The sequence below is a fragment of the Carettochelys insculpta genome, chromosome 26 (genome assembly GCF_033958435.1).
Source record: "Carettochelys insculpta isolate YL-2023 chromosome 26, ASM3395843v1, whole genome shotgun sequence".
NCBI lineage: Eukaryota > Metazoa > Chordata > Testudines > Carettochelyidae > Carettochelys > Carettochelys insculpta.
In genome coordinates this window covers 16093619-16113668 of record NC_134162.1, presented here as the reverse complement: position 1 = coordinate 16113668, position 20050 = coordinate 16093619, and the positions used below count along the sequence as shown (strand labels likewise).

Below are 20050 nucleotides of genomic sequence, written 5' to 3'. Positions count from 1 at the left end.
TGGCATGCACTTTTCCTAAACTACTGCAGATTTCAGAGTTCAATTTTCCGAAGTAGTCTCAGTTAATGCTCTCATGATACACTACGAGGGTAGGATCCAAATTGGTTTAAGAGAAAACAGAAGTGTCATCAGTCTCCATGCTAATGTGTGCAATAGTTAGGGACAAATTACATTCCAGAGTTTCATTGGGGATGGCAAGAAAAGAAAGTCCAGAAGGAAACATGAGTGTGATCAGTTCTGTGTTGTTATCCCATGAGGAGGAAAGCAATGAATCGGGCTAACACAAAGATATTTAAAAAAAACCACCCAGCAACCTATAATGCAATAGATCAGAAATGCCAAACAAGGAATGTCAGGAAAGGAGGAAACTTAGTTATGAACAAAGATTGGGAGATTGTCCTTTTATATTAGAAGCATAAATAATGTTAAGCTATTAAAAATAATAATGTTCATTTATACAGCCCCGTTCCTCCTGCAAAAACAAGAAATCCTTCTTGTTGTTTTTGAAGATACAGACTAACACGGCTACACCTCTGATGCTCTTCCTGCAGAAACCCAAACCTCTCTAAAGAGTGCATCTTCAGTAGCAAAAAAAAAAAAAAACTTGTATAAAAACAACCAATTTGCCCAGTCTTCACTTGGACTTAATCTTGAGTTAGGTAACTCGGGTTAACACATACCTGAAGTGTCTTGTTGCAGTCACTAGCTCACTGAAATGCAGCTAATTCTGGGGAGGCAAGTCAAGAATAACTTTTCTGAAACTATCAGGGGAATTAGAAGGTGGAATGTGATTAAATCTGTCCAGTGCTGTACTACTAATTAATCCCCATATGAAAAGTGCACCAGATACTTTAATGACCGCAAGTGACCAGAGCCTCCAGTTTTAAATGTGTTTTGGTATATATGGGTCCCCTTCACAGTAGCATCTGAGGCATGAGTGCTATAGTGGCAGAAGATGTTTTTCTGTCACCATAGCAATTCTGCCTCTGTGTGCAATAGAAGCTACATCAATGGAAGCTTTCTTTCATTGACATAGCTGAATCTATGTGCAGTGGGGTTAGGTCTGCATAGCTACAGTGCTTGGGCATTTCAATAACTATGTCAGCCAAAGTTTGAAGTGTACACAAGGCTTGGGTCCAGGGGTCCCTCTAATTTTTCCCATTTATGGGCAGAATAAAATTTGTTATGTGCACCAAGGCATGTCTGGATATGCACTACCAATAGAAACACGCTGACCGACGTGGCCAACTGTGGGCACTCTGCTAATCAGCTGGACAGCTTCTGAATATCTTCTGGGCAGTGGCTCAGGTATTCAGGGAACACTGCTCGAGTCTCTCCCAACCATGCATTCATTTGTCCTCTCAGCTGTCACATGATATGGGAAAATACCGTTGCCCCCATTTTAGAGATGCAAACCAGAAACCGACAGAGTTAGTGGTTTTCCTCAGGTCACACTGCAAGACCATCCTTCCTTTGAAACAAAGGTTAAATTAATAACACAAGTTTAGTAAGTGTAGAGCTCGTATTCCATTACATTAAGAGGTGTGTGTTATGTGCCCATTTGACTGCTTGAAACATCATTTCTTGTTCGAAATACAAAGATTTGCATTTGGTTTCTAGAATTTCAAGTATTTTCCCTTTGTTTTCAGAGTATGAAGCTCCAGAGTGCCAGATCAGGTACAGTCTATCTTATATTACGATCAATGAGTCCACTGAAATACCTGTTTATTTGGTACTGAACTCTGCAGACACTATAACTATACTATAACTAAAGAAACAGCTTTGTTGTACACATGACTCAATCAAGCTAGTGGTAGTTTTGCCATCTCCTAAGCGGTTCTGAATGCTGGTATCCTTTTGTGCTACTCTTTCTTTTGTCTCATCAGGCAAATGATTTTTCATTATTTCCTTCTCAGACTGTTTTTTGCCTTGGGAACAGTCTCTGCAGTTCTCTTGGGAATAGGCACTTGCATGCTCTCTTGGAAAGAATTGTAGATTTATACTGATTGCATTACTGTGGCCACCCAAGAGAACATCAACTCTGTCTGGCTCAGCAAACTGATATGGGAACTGGATTGGATTGGCCACACTGAGCATGATACATTCAAGGCAGACTGTAAAGAGTAAGACAGAAAAACGGCTGGTTTATTCTATAATTAGATTCACCAAGACAGTAACAAAACAGCTCTGTAACACCACACTGGTCACCAAGAAGCTAAATACAGTGCCTTTAAGCATTCCAACCCTTAACTTCCACCCAGACAGTTAATCTAGTATAGTGAGTGGTTACTGAAAACCTGTTTCACTATCAAAACAAAAAGCAGTCAAGTAGCACTTTAAAGACTAGCAAAATGGTTTATTAGGTGAGCTTTCCTGGGACAGACCCACTTCTTCAGACCATAGCCAGACCAGAAGAGACTCAATATTTAAGACACAGAGAACCAAAAACAGTGAGCAAGGAGGACAAATCAGAAAAAGATAATCAAGGTGAGCAAATCAGAGAGTGGAGGGGTGTGGGGAGGTCAAGAATTAGATTAAGCCAAGTACGCGGACGAGCCCCTATAGTGACTCAGAAAGTTCCCATCACGATTTAAACCATGTGTTAATGTGCCGAATTTGAATATAAATGTCAGTTCGTCCACTTCCCTTTCTACAAAGGAGCGATAATTCCTTTTCAGTAACACACATACCTTTAGGTCATTGACAGAATGCTCCATTCCATTAAAATGTTGACTGACTGGTTTGTGGATCTGGAGTGTTTTGATGTCTATTTTGTGCCCATTGACCCTTTGTCTAAGGGAGTTAGAAGTCTGTCCAATATACAAGGCATCTGGGCATTGTTGGCACATAATGGCATATATGAAGTTAGTAGAGGAGCATGAGAAAGTGCCTGTGATTCTGTGAGTAACCTGGTTAGGTCCAGTGATGGTATTTCCAGAGAAGATATGTGGACAAAGCTGGCAGCGGGCTTAGTTGCAGGGAAAGGGTCCAGGACTGGTATTCCTGGGGTATAGACTGTGGCTGTTAGTGAGGATCCTCATGAGGTTGGGAGGTTGTCTGTAGGAGAGAACAGGCATGTCACCCAGGGCCTTCTGGAGTGTGGCATCCTGATTAAGGATAGGTTGTGGGTCTTTAATAATTTGTTGCAGTGGTCTGAGTTGGGGGCTATAGGTGATGACCAGTGGTGTTCTGTTCTTGGCTTTTTTGGGCTGATCTTGGAGCAGCTGGTCTCAGATCGGCCCAAAAAAGCCAAGAACAGAACACCACTGGTCATCACCTACAGCCCCCAACTCAGACCACTGCAACGAATTATTAAAGACCCACAACCTATCCTTAATCAGGATGCCACACTCCAGAAGGCCCTGGGTGACATGCCTGTTCTCTCCTACAGACAACCTCCCAACCTCATGAGGATCCTCACTAACAGCCACAGTCTATACCCCAGGAATACCAGTCCTGGACCCTTTCCCTGCAACAAAGCCCGCTGCTAGCTTTGTCCACATATCTTCTCTGGAAATACCATCACTGGACCTAACCAGGTTACTCACAGAATCACGGGCACTTTCTCATGTTCCTCTACTAACTTCATACATGCCATCATGTGCCAGCAATGCCCAGATGCTTTCTATATTGGACAGACTTCTAACTCCCTTAGACAAAGGGTTAATGGCACAAAACAGACATCAAAACACTCCAGATCCACAAACCAGTTAGTCAACATTTTAATGGAATGGGGCATTCTGTCAATGACCTAAAGGTATGTGTGTTACTGAAAAGGAATTATCGCACCGTTTTGGAAGGGGAAACAGCCGAGCTGGCTTTTATATGCAAATTCGGCACATTAACACATGGTTTAAATCGTGATGGGAACTTTCTGAGTCACTATAGGGGCTCGTCCGTGTACTTGGCTCAATCTAATTCTTGACCTTCCCCCCCTACCCCTCCACTTTCTGATTTGCTCACCTTGATTATCTTTTTCTGATTTGTCCTCCTTGCTTACTGTTTTTGGTTCTCTGTGCCTTAAATATTGAGTCTCTTCTGGTCTGGCTATGGTCTGAAGAAGTGGGTCTGTCCCAGGAAAGCTCACCTAATAAACCATTTTGCTAGTCTTTAAAGTGCTACTTGACTGCTTTTTGTTTTGATAGTGAATAGACTAGCACGGCTTCCTCTCTGTTACTGTTTCACTGTATGTGAGTTTTACCAGTTCCAAAGAACTAGACATTCATTCCCAGGTCAATAGGAGTCTCAGATCTTACCCAATAGACATACTGATGCTGACCCTTTTGTAAATAAAACTAAATGTATTATACTAAAAAGAAAAGAGATAAAAAAGGCTGAAAAATCAATATAGATAAGAAAATGTGTGAAGTCCTTCGGTTAGTTACAAATAAGCTGCTATGAAAGTCTTTCTGGAATCACTTAAAAGGTTAATCAAATAAGTAATACTCAAATAGGTAGGCAGTCCAGATGTAGCATCTGCTGCACTTCTTCCTGATGAACATTCTAAGGTAAACCTGGAACCCTCAGTTTTACAGTTTAAGCCAGGATGGAGAACCTACAGCCCATGAGGATTGAGGCACTCCCCACCCTTGCAGCAGGGTGAGCTGATGCTGGTGCTCCAGCCTTAAGGCAAGTCTCTGAGCTTCATTGCCTTCTTCTCGCCCTCTCCATGGCGAGAGCTTGAGCACTGGCTCCCCACTGCAGCAGGGGGACGTGGAGCTACCTGTGCCCGCCCAGGAGCTGTGCAAAATAAGCACCCCAATCCCCTACTCCCTCCTTCCTTCCCTCCCAGCCCCACACCCCATTCCAGCCCTTTCCCTCATCCTACTAATTGCCCCAACCCTGTACACCAAGCCCCCGAGCCACTCTTCACCCAACCTCTTGCCCAGACCCCACACCTCCACTCTTAGCCTGCTCCCTGGCGACCCCCACTCACACACTGAGCCTCTCATTCTGGCCCCACCCAAGAGTCTAGTGGGCCTCCACAATATCTGCAAGTCCCTTGATCCCAGCAGAGTAAATCCAACCTTGAGGAAAGCCCTAAGCCTCAGCACTCCCCTTCCCCAAAGGGGCTGTATCACCAGGGGAACCCTGGTGTCCAAGTTGCATGAGTGAGATGAGTATCCCCCTTTTTTTTCTTCTTCTCACTTGGGGGACAGATCAGTTAGGAACGTATGGCCCCCCACTGATTTTTTTTCTTATGCATCAGTGACCCTCAACCCAAAAAAGCTTATCTACCCCTGGCTTAAATCTTCCCTATTAAAGTTTAAGCAGAACTGAGAGAGAAAAGTTTCAGGCCTGAAATTTTTTATAATTCTCTAAAAAGCTTTTCTCAAAGCAAGACCTTCCCCCAGTGAGGAATAGGCAGTGCAGATTTTTGTCTCCCCCTCCGGTTAGTTGACCCATCTTCATGCAGAATATAATGCAATTAAGACATGAAAGGGAATTACCATCTACAAATTAATCTGGTTACATTGTTAAACTTCTAAGCAGACACAGATAATCACAGCCAAATATATTTAGCATCTACCCTTGATTTCTGTTACAAGTACAGTAAAAGCTCAGTTATCCAACAGTGGGATAACCAATGCATTGAGTTAACTGGCATGTTGTGGCTGGTTGATTGGTGGGGCTGACTGCTACGGGGCCAGATTACTGGCTGGGGCTAGCTGTTGTAGGGCAGACCAATATCCAACACATTTGGATATCTGGCACACCCAGTTCCCATGGGGGTCCTGGGTAATGGAACTTTTGCTGTAAATGGGTTAAGGATTGCTTGTCTAGTGCACCTCTTTGAAATTCATATACAAGTAGATTGTCTTGATTACATTTCAGTCCCTCTCAAATTGCTGTGGATCACACTCAAGTTGCTTGGCTGTCAGTGTCCCAAAGGATTTTAAAAAGATAATAAACTATATTTCCCTTGCTTTTGTCACTCTTGCTACCTCAGAGAAACACCGGGATCACTCTTCCTCCCCCCCACCCCTTCCTGAAAGAACCCCTGAATCGTTCTTTCTTGCCGACGAGGAAAGTAAGTGGTAATGTCTTATTCTTTTGTAACAGAGATTTAGCACAATAACTTCAGTTAAAAGATTAACTGAAGGAAACAAAATCAGGTAGCCCAGTAAAGAAAATCCATTCTCTGAAAAACCTGTAACTGACTGAATAAAGCAGATTCCAGAAATTGTAGATGAAAAAGATGTGGAGTTCCCCTCTAACCATACCTATTCCCTGCTCCTCGCTGTTTGTACTTAAAAAGTGTATTATTGTAGAATAATAGAACCTGAAAGAACCTTGAGAGGTCTTCAAGTCCAGTCTCCTGCATATATGACAGGACCAAGCACCATCTAAACCAGAGGTCAGAAACCCCTGGCATGGGTGCCAAGAGTGGCATGCGTGCTGATGATGGGAGCTCAGCCCTGCTCCTCCTCTTCCATGCAGCTGAGAGCTTACTCAGCGCCATGCCACCTGTGGATTAACAAAATACCAGCTAATACTGCCAAAAACCACCTAAACAATAAAGCTCTGCATCTTTATTTATTTATTAATGGAGCTGTTGTAAGTCAGATTATCAGGGACTTTAAAAAGTATCACCAGCACTTGAACCGTACAAAAGGTCAAATGTTGGCACACCGCCTCAGCAAGGTTGCTGACCGTTTATCTAGACTATTCCTGGCAGTTGTTTATTTAATCTCCTCTAAAAAGTCTCCTAAGGAAATTTATTCCAGACTTTAACAGTCCTGATAGTTTGGAATGTTTTTCCTCCTGTCAGTTCTTAACTGTCACGGTGGTCAAACAGTGGAATAAGTTGCTGAGGGAGGTTGTGGAATCTCCATCACTGGAGATATTTAAGAACAGGTTAGACAGATGTCTATCAGGAATGGTTTGGACAGTACTTGGTCCTGCCATTGGGGCAGGGGGCTGGACTCAATGGCCTCTCGAGGTCCCTTCCAGTCCTAGTTTTCTATGATTCTATGTCCAATGTAAATCTTCCTTGCTGTATTTTAAGCCCACTGGTTCTTGTCCTGTCATCAGAGATGAAAGAGAATAATTTTCCTCCCTCCTCCTTGTAACAATCTTTTAGGTACTAGAAAGCAGTTGTCATGTTCCCTTTCAGTCTTCTCTTTTACAGACTAAACAAAGGATTTCTTTCAATCTTTCCTCATAGGTCGTGTTTTCTAGACCTTTAATCATCTTTGTCACTTTTATCTGGACCCTCTCTACTTTGTCTACATCTTTCATGACATGCTGTGTCCAGAACTGGACACAATACTCCAGATGAAACCTAATCAGCACAGAGTACTTTTAAATATCCCAAGTGATGGTGCTTTTACTCTTTACCCTGGGAGACTAGAATGGATGAAAAAAAAATTGCACCTAGGAAACTTGCTGTACAGATGAGAAACAAAATCAAAAATAAATAACCAGACATGTTTAACAAATTACTGCATACAGAGAAACTTAAAGACTAACACAATAATTTATTAGGTGATGAGCTTTCGTGGGACAGACCCACTTCTTCAGATCATAGCCATACCAGAACAGACTCAATATTTAAGGCACAGAGAACCAAACATAGTAATCAAGGTTGACAAATCAGAAAAATATAATCAAGGTGAGCAGAGCAGAGGGGCAGAAGTTGGGTGGGGGGGAGTCAAGAATTAGATAAAGCCAAGTATGCAAAAGAGCCCCTATAATGAGCTAAAAAATTTCCATCCTGATTCAAACCTAGTATTAATGTGTCAAATTTGAATAAAAAAGAGAGTTCCACAGCCTCTCTTTCCAAAGTGGTATGAAAATTCTTCTTCAGTAAAATGCAAACTTTCAGGTCATTAACAGAATGGATCACTCTATTAAAGTGCTGGCTGACAGGTTTGTGAATCAGGAGTGTTTTTATGTCTGTTTTATGCCCATTAATTCTTTGTCTAAGAGAGTTTGAAGTCTGTCCAATATACAAAGTTGGTTCTCTGTGGCTTAAATACTGAATCTGTGCTGGTATGGCTATGATCTGAAGAAGTGGGTCTGTCCCACGAAAGCTCATCACCTAACAAATTATTTTGTTAGTCTTTAAAGTGCTGCTGGACTGCTTTTTTGTTTTTATAGTATATAGACTAGCAAGGCTATCTCTCTGTTACTGTATACAGAGACTGCAAATATAACAAACAGAATACTTCAAAAGGAAGCAGGGGGATGTGCATATGATCTGCAAATAGTTTGTTAAATGTTGTTTTCCTAGGTTTGCAGTGTACTGTGAGGAATTATCCTAGCAGCCCTCAGGAGATGGGAAATAAAGCTTCTGAAGAGCCATCAAAAGAGCCTGTGAAATGCTTCAGGAGGAGTAAGGTAAAATATCATGGAGGCTAGGGCACTCTAGCTTAGTAGTTGCAGCAGCTGTTATTTTCTTGTCACTTACCTTGTGTAGAAAAGCAGTTATATAGCACTTTAAAGACTAACAAAATAATTTATTATGTGATGAGCTTTTGTGGGACAGACCCACTTCTTCAGATCATAGGAGTCTGTTCTGGTATGGCTATGATCTGAAGAAGTAGGTCTGTCCCACAAAAGCTGATCACTTAATAAATTTATTTTGTTAGTCTTTAAAGTGCTACATGACTGCTTTTTTGTTTTGATAGAATACAGACTTGCACGGCTATTTCTCTGTCACTACTTACCTCGTGTAGATGACAGAAGAACTGAGGCCTGAATTTAGGACTTCCGGTCTTTTTAGCAAGAGAACACATTTAAGCAGGATGGTCTATGGTGATTCTATAAACAGACCTGCGGGAAACAAGAAAAGATTCACAGTTGTACAAGAGGGACAAAAGCAATCTCTGTTAAGCTATGTGACTGGCTGCCTAACTGCAATCAGTTCTCTAAGTACCATACCATCCCTTCTCAGAAAAGCTGCTCACACAGGGCCTCAACTCCCATTTAAGGGGCAGACTCACTCCTGAACAATCCCCATCTCAGGTGCTATTCTAGAAAATATCATCAGTTAGCTTTTCAAGGAGTCTGCTAAAGGAAGGTGTTATTGAGGAAGGTATAATGTGAGCAACACTAACTGCACACTCTGGGAAGTTTACATTTTGGCTGAGAAAATCCAGTGACCAAGGAAACTGTAAGACTTGGCACTTGTGATGTGAGATACATGCATGCTGTATTGCATAGCTGCTCAGCAGTGAAATCTCTTCACCAATAGGTGCTGCTGTTTAGTTTGCTGCAAATAGTTTTCTTAACAGCAAAACCTTTAAACGCTTTTTTCTTTTACAGAGCTTGAAAATTTTACGAAATGTGAAAAAGAGTAAGTCTCTTGATCATCAAGTCTCTGTCTGATGGAATATATGAACGTAGCATCTGTTACTCTTTTAGGACCTGAATCATAAAAGATGTTGAGGCTTCTTCACTCCTGCTGCTCTTGATTGGAACTGAGGGTATTCACCAGTTGACTGGATGAATAGTAAATAATCTGTTGCTCTTCTCTAATACCTTTCTTTTAGACATCTCAAAGCACTTAGCACTGCAGACTGAATTTGTTAAAGATCTATATGTCTCACTATAGCAATTATTGCTAATAGGTTCGCTGAAGGTTGCTAATGTAGATGAAATCTGCATTGGCTGGCCATTCCAGTTATGATCAAACTAATCAAACTTTTGTCTTATTTTCCAGCCTTTTCCTTTCTGATGTGCTGTCATAAAAAGTACTACCTAAAACTGCAGGAATCCTAACATCTGATCCATCTACTTTTAATTTGGTCACACACAAAAGACGCAATGAAACACATAGGTTGATTTAATACAGTGGCAAAGCATCTACCTGTAGCAAAATGAAGATTACAACTGGTGTTTATAAAATCATGTCAGCTTTACATATTAACAGATTGGGGTCAGATCCCACACCACTGCTTAAAAAGCAATCCTATTAAAAACAGTATGACACCTTTTGTATGTGAAGTTATGTGAAGTCAGGCTTCATATCCACAGGGATATTATCGTACTCAGCACTAGTTATGATGGACAGCTCTCAAACTGGAGCTACCAAGCTGCTTTTACACTCATCCCCTCCTGTCGGAGGTGGCATGGTATTGAGATAATTCGAAGCAGGCTAATGAGGCACTAACCTGTATATTCAATGCTTCATTAACATAATGGTGGCTGCACAATTTCAAAGTGCAGACTTTGAATTGCAGATTGACAGCGTAGATGCAGGCAGCTTCGAAATAAGCACCCCACTTGTACAGTTTGGAGCTAGGGAACGTCCAAGTGGGATGCTTATTTCAAAGCTGCCCACATCTACACTATGCTAATGAGGCACTGAATATGCCCATTAGCACCTTATTACTCTGCTCTGAATTGCCTCATTACTATGCCACCCTCTGACGGGAGGGGCTGAGTGTAGAAGCAGCCCAAGACAGTCTGACATTCAGAATATTCTGTTATCCCATTATGATGGGTACTCCTAGGCCAGATTCTGGTCCATGCTCTATTTGTTTTCCATCACTCTAGTATCCAAAAGGAGGTGGAAATCTGCCTTAACAAACTGGTTGTGGATAATGTATCCAGTCCTATGCCATTGTTTCATTCCAGCTCCAGAGTACAAGGTGTGTTGAGGAGGGACTCAAGGGTCTGAATGCTGAGGTACTCTGGCAATTATGAGATGGCACATCAGCCTGGGAGGCTATTCCAGTGGATGTACTTTGGAGCAAATTCAAGGTTGTTGTAGCTTGTGCCATAAGCTAAACTGGCTCCAGGACTGGGTGGCAGTAAGGAAAAGCAAAGATGGCATACAGTCACATTTGCCTTGCTTCTGTGTTGGATCTTACATGAAATGCAGCCCCCCCTCTTGCCTTTCCTACATTAATAAGGAATTTCTCACTATGGTTACTTTAACTCTATGATGAGTCTCTGAAACTAAAACAACTTGTTTTAACACTTGGATTGCTGAGAATTCCAAACAGACTTCTGAGCAAATAGGATATCCAGTGCATAGTATTCTCCTTCATTATTAATGCATACCCACAGAGATGGTGTGTTAGCGAGACTGTTATTTTAATATGAGAGGTAATCTACTTATAGCCTACCCTCACAGGAGATGAGATGTTTATTTGTCCCTGATGGCTAATGTTTTTAGGCAATTAAAGTAGCCATCAGTTGCCAAAGTTTTCCTGTGTGTTTCCAGGTATCTGTAGCCCATCTTCACTGGCAAAACCACAAGAATCTGTCCAGTCAAACCATTCCAGCTCTTTCCTGAGCTTTGGTATGTTCTTCGTATCTTTCATTTCTATTTGGACCTTTTGGTATGTTAACTATAAAGACTTTTTAAAAGACTAGACACAGATATGGATCCCAGATATTAGCTAAGGCAGAAAAGTGACAGAAATCACCAAAGGGGTGGCTAAGTGTATGATTCAAAAGTATTTTTAACATGTGCCTTAATTAGGAGAGCAATCACTTTTTGCCAGGCACTGCAGCAATTGCTGAGAGGTCTGTGTAATTTTATATGGATAAAAATTTAAACTTATGCGTTTGCTTAAAGCTGAAGTGACCTCATAACTTAAATAGTTTTAAATTATTATATACATATATTATCTATTCAAGAACTACATATACCTTAGTAGACAGACCAGAAACCCTGCAACATAAATATTATTTGTGTATCAACACACAGGGTGCACGTATAATGAACGCTTGGCTGCTTTGTTGCAAAAGTTGTACAAGATACATGAGGCAGCCGAAGATATAATTTAACACTCCTATATTGAGAGGTTAATGAGTGGCTACCGCCTCAGGTTGTATAACTTACTAAACACGAAAAATTAAAAGATGTTAGCATAATCTTATCAATATGCTTTTAAAATCCTTGTTTTAATTATCTTGTTTTTCTGCTAGATATCTTTATGCAATACAACTGTATTCTATTACTTGTAGGATAAGAATTGCTGCAGCTAATCTGTGAAACTTACAAGTGAAGGATATTATTTAGAACCACACAGGTTTTCAAGATTGAAAAAGAATTTGAACATTAATGTGAAAAAGGCACACACATTCCCACAAGCTATAGACTGCCTTTGAAGAGCTATCAATCGTGATGTCTCATATGCTGATCTGAGATCAAAAAGAACCATCCTTCCTCAGCATCATACTGCACAATTGCAGGCATTTATGCTTCAAAAGAAGCCAGCACTGGATGCTGTTGAAGACAACATGTTAAATTAGATAATTAACCTGACAGTATTCGTGTTGAGTAAATTTAATATTACTACACTGTGAAGGGTTGAATCACAGAAATCCCCTTTGGGTTGTCCCTGATCAAGCCACTTATGCCCACCTTCCTGCTTTCTGGGGCTCCCCAGCACCCTGTCCTGCTGGCCCACAAACTCGGGTTGCTCCCAGCAAAGGCACAGAGCTGGCATAACCGCCCTCTACAGAGCACCACAGACACTGAACCAGTTCAGCTGCAGGAGGGCTTAGCACCCAGGAAACCAACCCCAACAAGGGACCAAACTCTCAGATAAGTCAGTTTTACTCTATGGGAAAGTTTTACAAAGAGAGAGCTCATAAGGTCCACCCCTTTCATCAATGAAAAGGAGATAAGCACAGTGGTTGATCCCTGGCCAGGTAACAGTTATTTACACTGGTCTGATAACAAACAAAAATGTTTGTATGAGTAGAACAAGTAGGATTTAAGTGGCTACAAGTGAAAACAGTAAGATCAAAGTAAATTCTGAAATAATAATAATAATAATTAATAATAAAACCAGATAATCTTAATCCACTAAAAAAACTTGCTACATGCAAATTCTTATCCTAAAATCATTGTTCTAAACATCTTTCACATTCTAAGCAGCTGTCTAGCTTGGGCCTGATCCTTCCCCCTCTTCAATCTTTGATGTTTCTAGAAGGAATGTTAGGGGGTAAGTATGTGTGGGTAGGTGTCTCTTGGCATCTGGCAATTACCCCTATTGTCTGGTTTACCCCCTTATATCCCTTTTGCCTAAGGCAGGAATTATTTGTGTTCAGGTCAAACTTTTCTCACCTTCAGTAGAAAAGTACCAGATTGAAAATGGGTTTCAGTGTCAGGGGACCTGGCCAAATACTTTCTAGGACAACTACAGTTTGGGCTTACAGGACAAGCAAGACTATTAACGGGATGCTGATATTGGTAATTGAGACATCAAGTTTCCAGAGCATCAGTAATGGCTCTGATTAGCACATTAAAAATATAAACAGATTCACACTTCATATTTCTAAGTTAACATACAAGAATAATACATGCACAAAACTAGGGTATGCACATTCAGCAAAATGTAACATTAAAATTGATGCATGAGGTATTTTTTCTAAATCATCTTTGAGGTATGCATATTCATAAGCCAATTTTCATAAAGCATGGTGAGGTCTATGACACACACACTTTATGAAGTCAAACATGACATAGTTTCTCGCTTATGAGGTGCTTTAATATAACCGCATGTACACAGATGGAGTTCTCTTTTATAATTTCATAATTTTTATATCATTACATTCAATCAATATAACTAAAGTACTGTAGCATATAGTGCACATAAAGCTCAAATCTCTTATAGAATTATATGAGCAATGTATAAAACATAGATAGTGTACATACTGTATTCTTGTAACATTTTCTTTTTGCTTTCAGCCTTTACAAATCGATTTGCAAAGCCTAAAGGACCAAAAAATCCTCCACCATCCTGGAATATTTAATTAAATTTTACAGGTGCATATGGTTCCAAATACTGCACATTTGCCATATCCCTCTGACATGCTGCACATGCTCTCCACGACAGAAATACTGTCAGAACATTAGCACTAAAAATTGTCTTTGCTGTATAAAATCCACAACTAGCACATAGCATACAAGCTCTCCTACATGGTTTTAGTATAAAGAGGGATGCAGAAATGCACTTCAGCCACCTGACCCTTCTAGTTAATGTAAAGTAAAAACATATTGGGAAAAACTTTTTTTACTATTTCTGAAAACAGGCTACATTTTTGGGATAATTTTTATCTTTTCTTTGCAATTTACTATATGTCAACACACCTGATTCTGCTATCATAATAGTAAGTCCCAGTTAAGTCAATCAAGTGACGCCACTGCAAGGTGATTGTCTGGATCCTCCCATCACTTAAGCACATGCATAACTTTTTTTATAGATATATGAAGCTATAATTAATGGTTGCATGTGTCTGTTAGACCCCAGGTGAGAAGCAAGCTCTTAGAGTAGATTTCAAATCTCATGTATTCTCTAAGGGATTAATTCAAATGCCAATTATCGTGCTGTTAATATAATCAGACATGCCTAAATTTCTGTCCAAAATGAAGACTAAGATGTTAATTGTACATATATGAACCAAATTTGCATGTATAAATATTGCACGATATACAGTAAAAATTTCACATCAAGCAAAATGTGAGTGTATCTTAGTTTTGGCTTTTATGTTACAAATTTTAAGATGTTTGTAACTTTCCTGAAAAATTAAACACGAAGTTACATTCTAACATTTGACAGATCAGCCCTGGCCTGAATATTTCCTCCCGGTAAAATCAGAAAGCTTGTTTTCATGCTATTATATGAAAGGGGCAGGAGGACAACTGTACATATTTTATAAACAAATGATTATGTTTTGCTCTCTCTCGGGGAAAAATGCTGAATATTTTGGAAATAAACACTTCAGGTATTTTTAGGCCCATATATGCAGTCTCTGGTCCACAGCAAAATCCAGCAATTGAGTAACAGACAGTACAGAACTCAATGACATCAAGTTGCTTTGTGGATCATAGGCTGGATATGAAGTCCTAAAATACCAATAGCATTTTTCTTCAAAGTCAACTGTTTTCTAAGATTGCAAAAATCACTTAAATGTATCTAACAAGCAGTCCTGTAGCACCACAAAGACTAACAAATATATTGGGTCATGTCCTTTCGTGGGTAAGATCCAGCATCTCAGGTGACACTTTCTCAGATGTCTTACCCATCAAAGCTCATGACCCAATAAATTTGTTAGTCTTTAAGGTACAACAGGACTGCTTGTTATTTGTGAAGGTACAGACTATCATGGCTACCCCTCAAAGACTACTTATCTACTTATGTTCAACACATTCATTCCCTAGTTATCTCCAAAGTGCTACTGCCACAGCAGCGACACTGAGAGCTGTCACAGGGCTCGGGGCAAGGTGGGAGAGAGGGACCTGGCTCCGTGCCCTGGAAGAGGTGAGGCCACCAGCATTTGGCCCTCAGCACTGATGGGAGTGTGGCACCGAGTCCCTCCCCAGCTCCACCTCTTCCTCCCAGTTGTATGCAGCTAGAGGTGCACTGCTGTGGCATTTCAAAGGGGCCCAGAGTTCCACTGGTGGTGGATGGTGCTCCGGTACCCCTTGAGAGGCTGGGCTTGGGGGTAACTGCCCGCTTTGCCACTCCCTTCAGAGAGACTGTGCCACAGGAATAAATTGTATCCCTTTGTTCTGTACTTTTACATTTGTCACAGGGAAGACCTTGTCCTTTATCAGGTGAAAAGATATACTACAACCACAGGCAATTGGGATGTAAATGGTTTCTTATAGGGAACCCCCAAGCACTGCGACTTGAGTGCCATTTATGCTGATCCTGTGGGGCAAGCACGTGGGGCAGTGGAGCAAAGAAAGGCTGCAAACTCTCTTTTGTGCTCTTAGATTGGGAAAGCCGGGGTCTGCTCAATTACCTTGTAAAGTTGAGCAGCCTTTTAAAAGTGATCTGATCTCAAATCTCTCTGAGTGGAGTGTTGAATGTGAAGCATTTTATGATGTGTATGAAAGATGTTATACAAAATAAAGTTTATTTATCTAGTGTGAAAGTTTTCTCTTGATTTATTTTTAAAAGTTTAAAAAGCACTGAATATTGCATGGTTATCTTTGGTACAGTTGCGCCATTTCTGGCAACTGTAAAATAAGGTATTATTTCATGTTCACTTAAGTGCAATACCTAGGTTCCCATTACTAATATTACTATCTGTTTGAGTACAAAATCCACATGGAAACCCAAACCGTGAGTAACCAAATACATTGAGGGTTCATAGTACCAGCAACATAACTGAGTGTAACCAGACAGAATCCCCCGCTCTACTCCACCTTGCCTGCCCCTCTTAGTTGCCTCAGAGCACACAGCACAATCTTGGAATGTTTTGAGAGGACACTGTCTGTTGGTGCCTCATAAACACAGATGGGCTATGTCAGCATGACCCTGCACTGAAGAATACAGATAAGGGGGCTAACAGGCTAGCTGTCGGCCTCGGGGCTTCAAGCTGCCCTTGGCTGGCATCAATATTGATCCGCCCACACATCGTCCCAGGAGGGGAATTTTACTGCCCGTGTGAAAGTTTGCCCCATTTCTATAAATTTAGTTATCTCTGTCCTTACAAGTGTAACTGCCTTGTAAGCACTGGCATCACAAAGATGAACCAGTACAATTGGTACCTTGAGATAAGGAAGAACCTACGTGCCCCAAGGGGTATAAAGAGGGGCCCGGCAGCCTACTCTAACTGAGCTCCAATTTCCTGTGCCTGCTGGTCGGGTCAGGTTATTGCTTCCCGAGGATCTAGGGGACCCCCTTCCTCGTACAGTTCTTCCCAAGGGATTCAGTGAATGACCTTGGCTGTGCCAGAGTCAAAGGACGCAGGGGTGAGAATTATACCTGCAATGTATTTTTTGTGCACATTTAATAGTAAGAGCTCTTTAGTCTGAGGCATTTGGTCCTCAAATGGGTAACTTTCTCTAACTGACATGTCATTTGTAACATCCTACTACAGTAGCTAAGCAAATAGAGCAATAAGTGTAACCATTAAGATTTTATCTTATGTTTCCATCAACTGTAACCATTAAGACTTTATATATTTCTGTAACCATTAAGATTTTCATTTCTGCTTTGTAATAAATAATAACCATGTTTAAGCTTCAGCCTGACTCCTTCTAGTTGCTGTAACTCGGCCAAACACAAAGAATCTTAGCTGGTTTGGCTATATTAAGCCTGGTCAGTGGTAAGGTGCAGTAAAAGCTGGGCGCTGAGTCGTGCTGCCTCCGTGGAGCAGACTCTTGGGCACCTGTACCCGACCATCAGCTGACACTGAGTCAATTAAATTAGTTACAATACTTGTGGACATTGCAGGCTTCAACCTGCTTATAGAACCAAATTAAGTCCCATATATTTTATAAATATTTAATGCTTTTTAATTGTAACCCTTCATTTTTGCAGTAATGTTGAGTGGGTCTGTCTCATGAAAGCTCATCATTGAATAAATCATTTGATTAGTCATCAAAGTGCTACATTTCTGCTGCTTTGTATTCCCAAAGAGGTTCTTTATATAATTCAGTGCCAAGAATCCCTAGTTATGGGTCAGGACCCATGGTGCTAGATGGGGTACAAACACAGGCAATAATATATTACACTTATCTCCTAGAGCTGGCAGGTACCTTGACAGGTTATTGAGTTCAGTCCCTCACCTGCTTTTGGCAAAGACCATGCCTGACAGTTTTTCAAACCTATTTGCCCAAAATTATCACCTCAAGGATTAGAACCCACAACTCAGGGTTTATAACACCACTGTGCAAACCACTCAGCTATCCCAGACTTGGAAATGGCAAATGCCCTAACTAATACAAGACAGGACAAGTAAATGGGGGCACACAATGAAAGAGTATAGGGTGACATAATGGACAATACCCCCAGCACACTCATGGCCTAATAGGTGTCAAGTCTTTCATAGGCATGATAGTAAGGTGAGTTTTACACAGGACTTTATGAGCTAACTAGTTTAGGGAGCTCCTTCCAAGCACAAAGGACAACAGAAATTTAAGCACAAAGAGGTTTGCTTTAAATTTTAAATGTGGGCAATGAGGCTGGCATCTTTGGAGACAGGCACTGACATCTAGCTCATGAGATGACAGGTAGGGCGGGGATAGAGAGTAGCCGGAAATGGCCAAAACAACTTTTACGTTTCAACTTGACTGACAGGGCAGGAGCCTGATGTCTGTTTTCTTCTTTGCACTGGCTCCATGCAATCTATAGCATAACTGAGTTATGTATTGGGCTGGCAAGTTATATGGGCCAATGGCAAAAAGTTTGGGGCCAGGTCTCTCCCCTGGCCCTGCCTGCTGTCGCCCAGGCCCCACCAAAGCCCATCCCTTCTCCACCTTCTGCCTCAAGCAATTTAAAATGGCCACTGGCAGTGTGAGCTGGGGGGGGGGGGGGGGGCAAGAGTGGCTTTGTGCATACTCATGCTGGACAGCTGCTTGTATGGCCTTGCAGCCCCAGTGGGGGATACCTTTGCATGCTGCCCCAAGCACCCCTACAGCCAATGGGTGTTGGGGGGGGGGCGGTCTGCAGCAGCACACAGAGACCCAAGTGAGGCATGCATGCCACCAGTGGCTCATGAAGCGGTTTCAAAGGGTACACAAGAGAAAATATGACTGAAACAAAGCAGGAGCTAAGCACTGGGATGGCACTGGGCGATAGGGTATACTAATAAGGCTAAAGTCGGGAAAGGGGGTACATGAATGTTTTAAGTTTGGGGAACCACTGCTATAACTGTTTACATTTTTACAACATTCTGGCCTTGGTTACACTAGTCTTCTGTCTTCATAAGGGGGAAATGCTAATAAGGTGCCCTCATGAATATGCAGCACCTCATTAGCATAAGGTTGGCCTCGTGCATTTCTAAAGTGCCGCTTTGAAAACACACACCCCATGTAAACAGGACCTTTTGAAAGCCCCCTCCCTCCCCCGACTTCGCAAGCCCCCTTCTTCACAAAAACCAAATGGGACAATGGGGCTTGCGAAGTCGGGGGCAGTTCCTTTCAAAAGGCCTCTGTGTACGCAAGCATTGCGCATTCTGAACGTGGCATTTTTGGAAACGTGTGCGGCTGCCATTATGCTAATGAGGCACTGCATATTCATGCCAATGGCTCATGAGCGTCTGCTGAAGTGGCTCATTAGCATCCCCCCTTTCAAAAGGCAGGGGCTAGTGTAGCTGCGGCCTCTGTATTCTCGTTTGTGTAGCTGCATCTGTAAAGTATAGCTCCGTGGGTCGGTGGAGGGGGCAAGCAAAAGTTATTAGCCAGTGTAACAGAGAAAAGGGCACAGCAAATAAACACGTTTTCTCAGTGGGGTTCCACTGGCTAATGCTAGACCTACACCGGCCACCAAAGATCAATGCTGCGGTTCAGTCTTCGGGTACATAGTTTCATGTGTGTGAAATGGTGCATTCAGGGTCAATGTCAACCCTGGAACTCCTTGTGAGCTGAAAGGATTAAGGACTGTTGGTGGGAGGGAGCGCACCTGTCGACATTCTGCAGTGAGGGCAGGGACCAATGTCAATAGCTGCAAACTTGCGTAGCAGCTGTCGACATTCCCCGTAGATGTAGCCTTAGGTAAATGTGGGCCTTCTGTTTTGCACTTCCAGTAATTTAAATTAAAGCCTTTTGGAACGTGACAAAACTCATGAACTCCCTCTAGCAATGAATTGTAGTGTCTGATGGTGACCTAATGCAGTGGTTCTCACATGTACCCCTGGGTACATAGAATTCTTCCAGAAGGTGCATTAACTGTTTCTCAACCTTTTTTATAACAAAAAACTGGACTTATTTTATGTTCCTCTAATTTTTTTTTAATTTATCCTTTCTGTGCCATCCTAAGTACAATGGCAAGTTCATTGCCGACAGCAATTTCTTCCAACCAACCAGTTACCATTAAGTTGTTTAAACAAATAGTGTTGCAACGGTAGAAAACAACGTTGCGTGTCTGAAAATTGTAGATAGTAGAGGGGATTGACAGTATTTTCACACAGGAGTTCTTCACTTAAAACGCCGAGAAACACTGCCCTCACGCAGGCATCAGCAGGCTTTGGGCTGCCTTCAGGAAAACTGAAGGCCGGAGTGCTTCTCCCAGCAGCCTGGCGGGGCGATGGGGGCTCTCATTCAACAGAAACGCTGCCGGCGGAGAGCAGTAAACCCCCTCCCGTGAACAGGGGCAGACAGTGATCACCAGGGCACCCAGGAAAGGGG

General features: G+C 41.8%; 1 protein-coding gene across 1 annotated transcript in view; it reads left to right on the top strand.

Annotated features, from left to right (window-relative positions):
- The window catches only part of PTPN22 (protein tyrosine phosphatase non-receptor type 22), a 39781-nt gene extending 22866 nt beyond the window's left edge, over positions 1–16915 (top strand). The window contains exons 16-21 of the mRNA XM_074977383.1: positions 1650–1677; positions 5951–6031; positions 8237–8343; positions 9271–9301; positions 11177–11254; positions 13658–16915. Of these exons, the coding sequence (XP_074833484.1) occupies positions 1650–1677; positions 5951–6031; positions 8237–8343; positions 9271–9301; positions 11177–11254; positions 13658–13722 (390 nt within the window). The 3' untranslated portion in view covers positions 13723–16915. The remainder of the gene's footprint in view (positions 1–1649; positions 1678–5950; positions 6032–8236; positions 8344–9270; positions 9302–11176; positions 11255–13657) is intronic.
- Positions 16916–20050: the final 3135 nt, after the last annotated feature.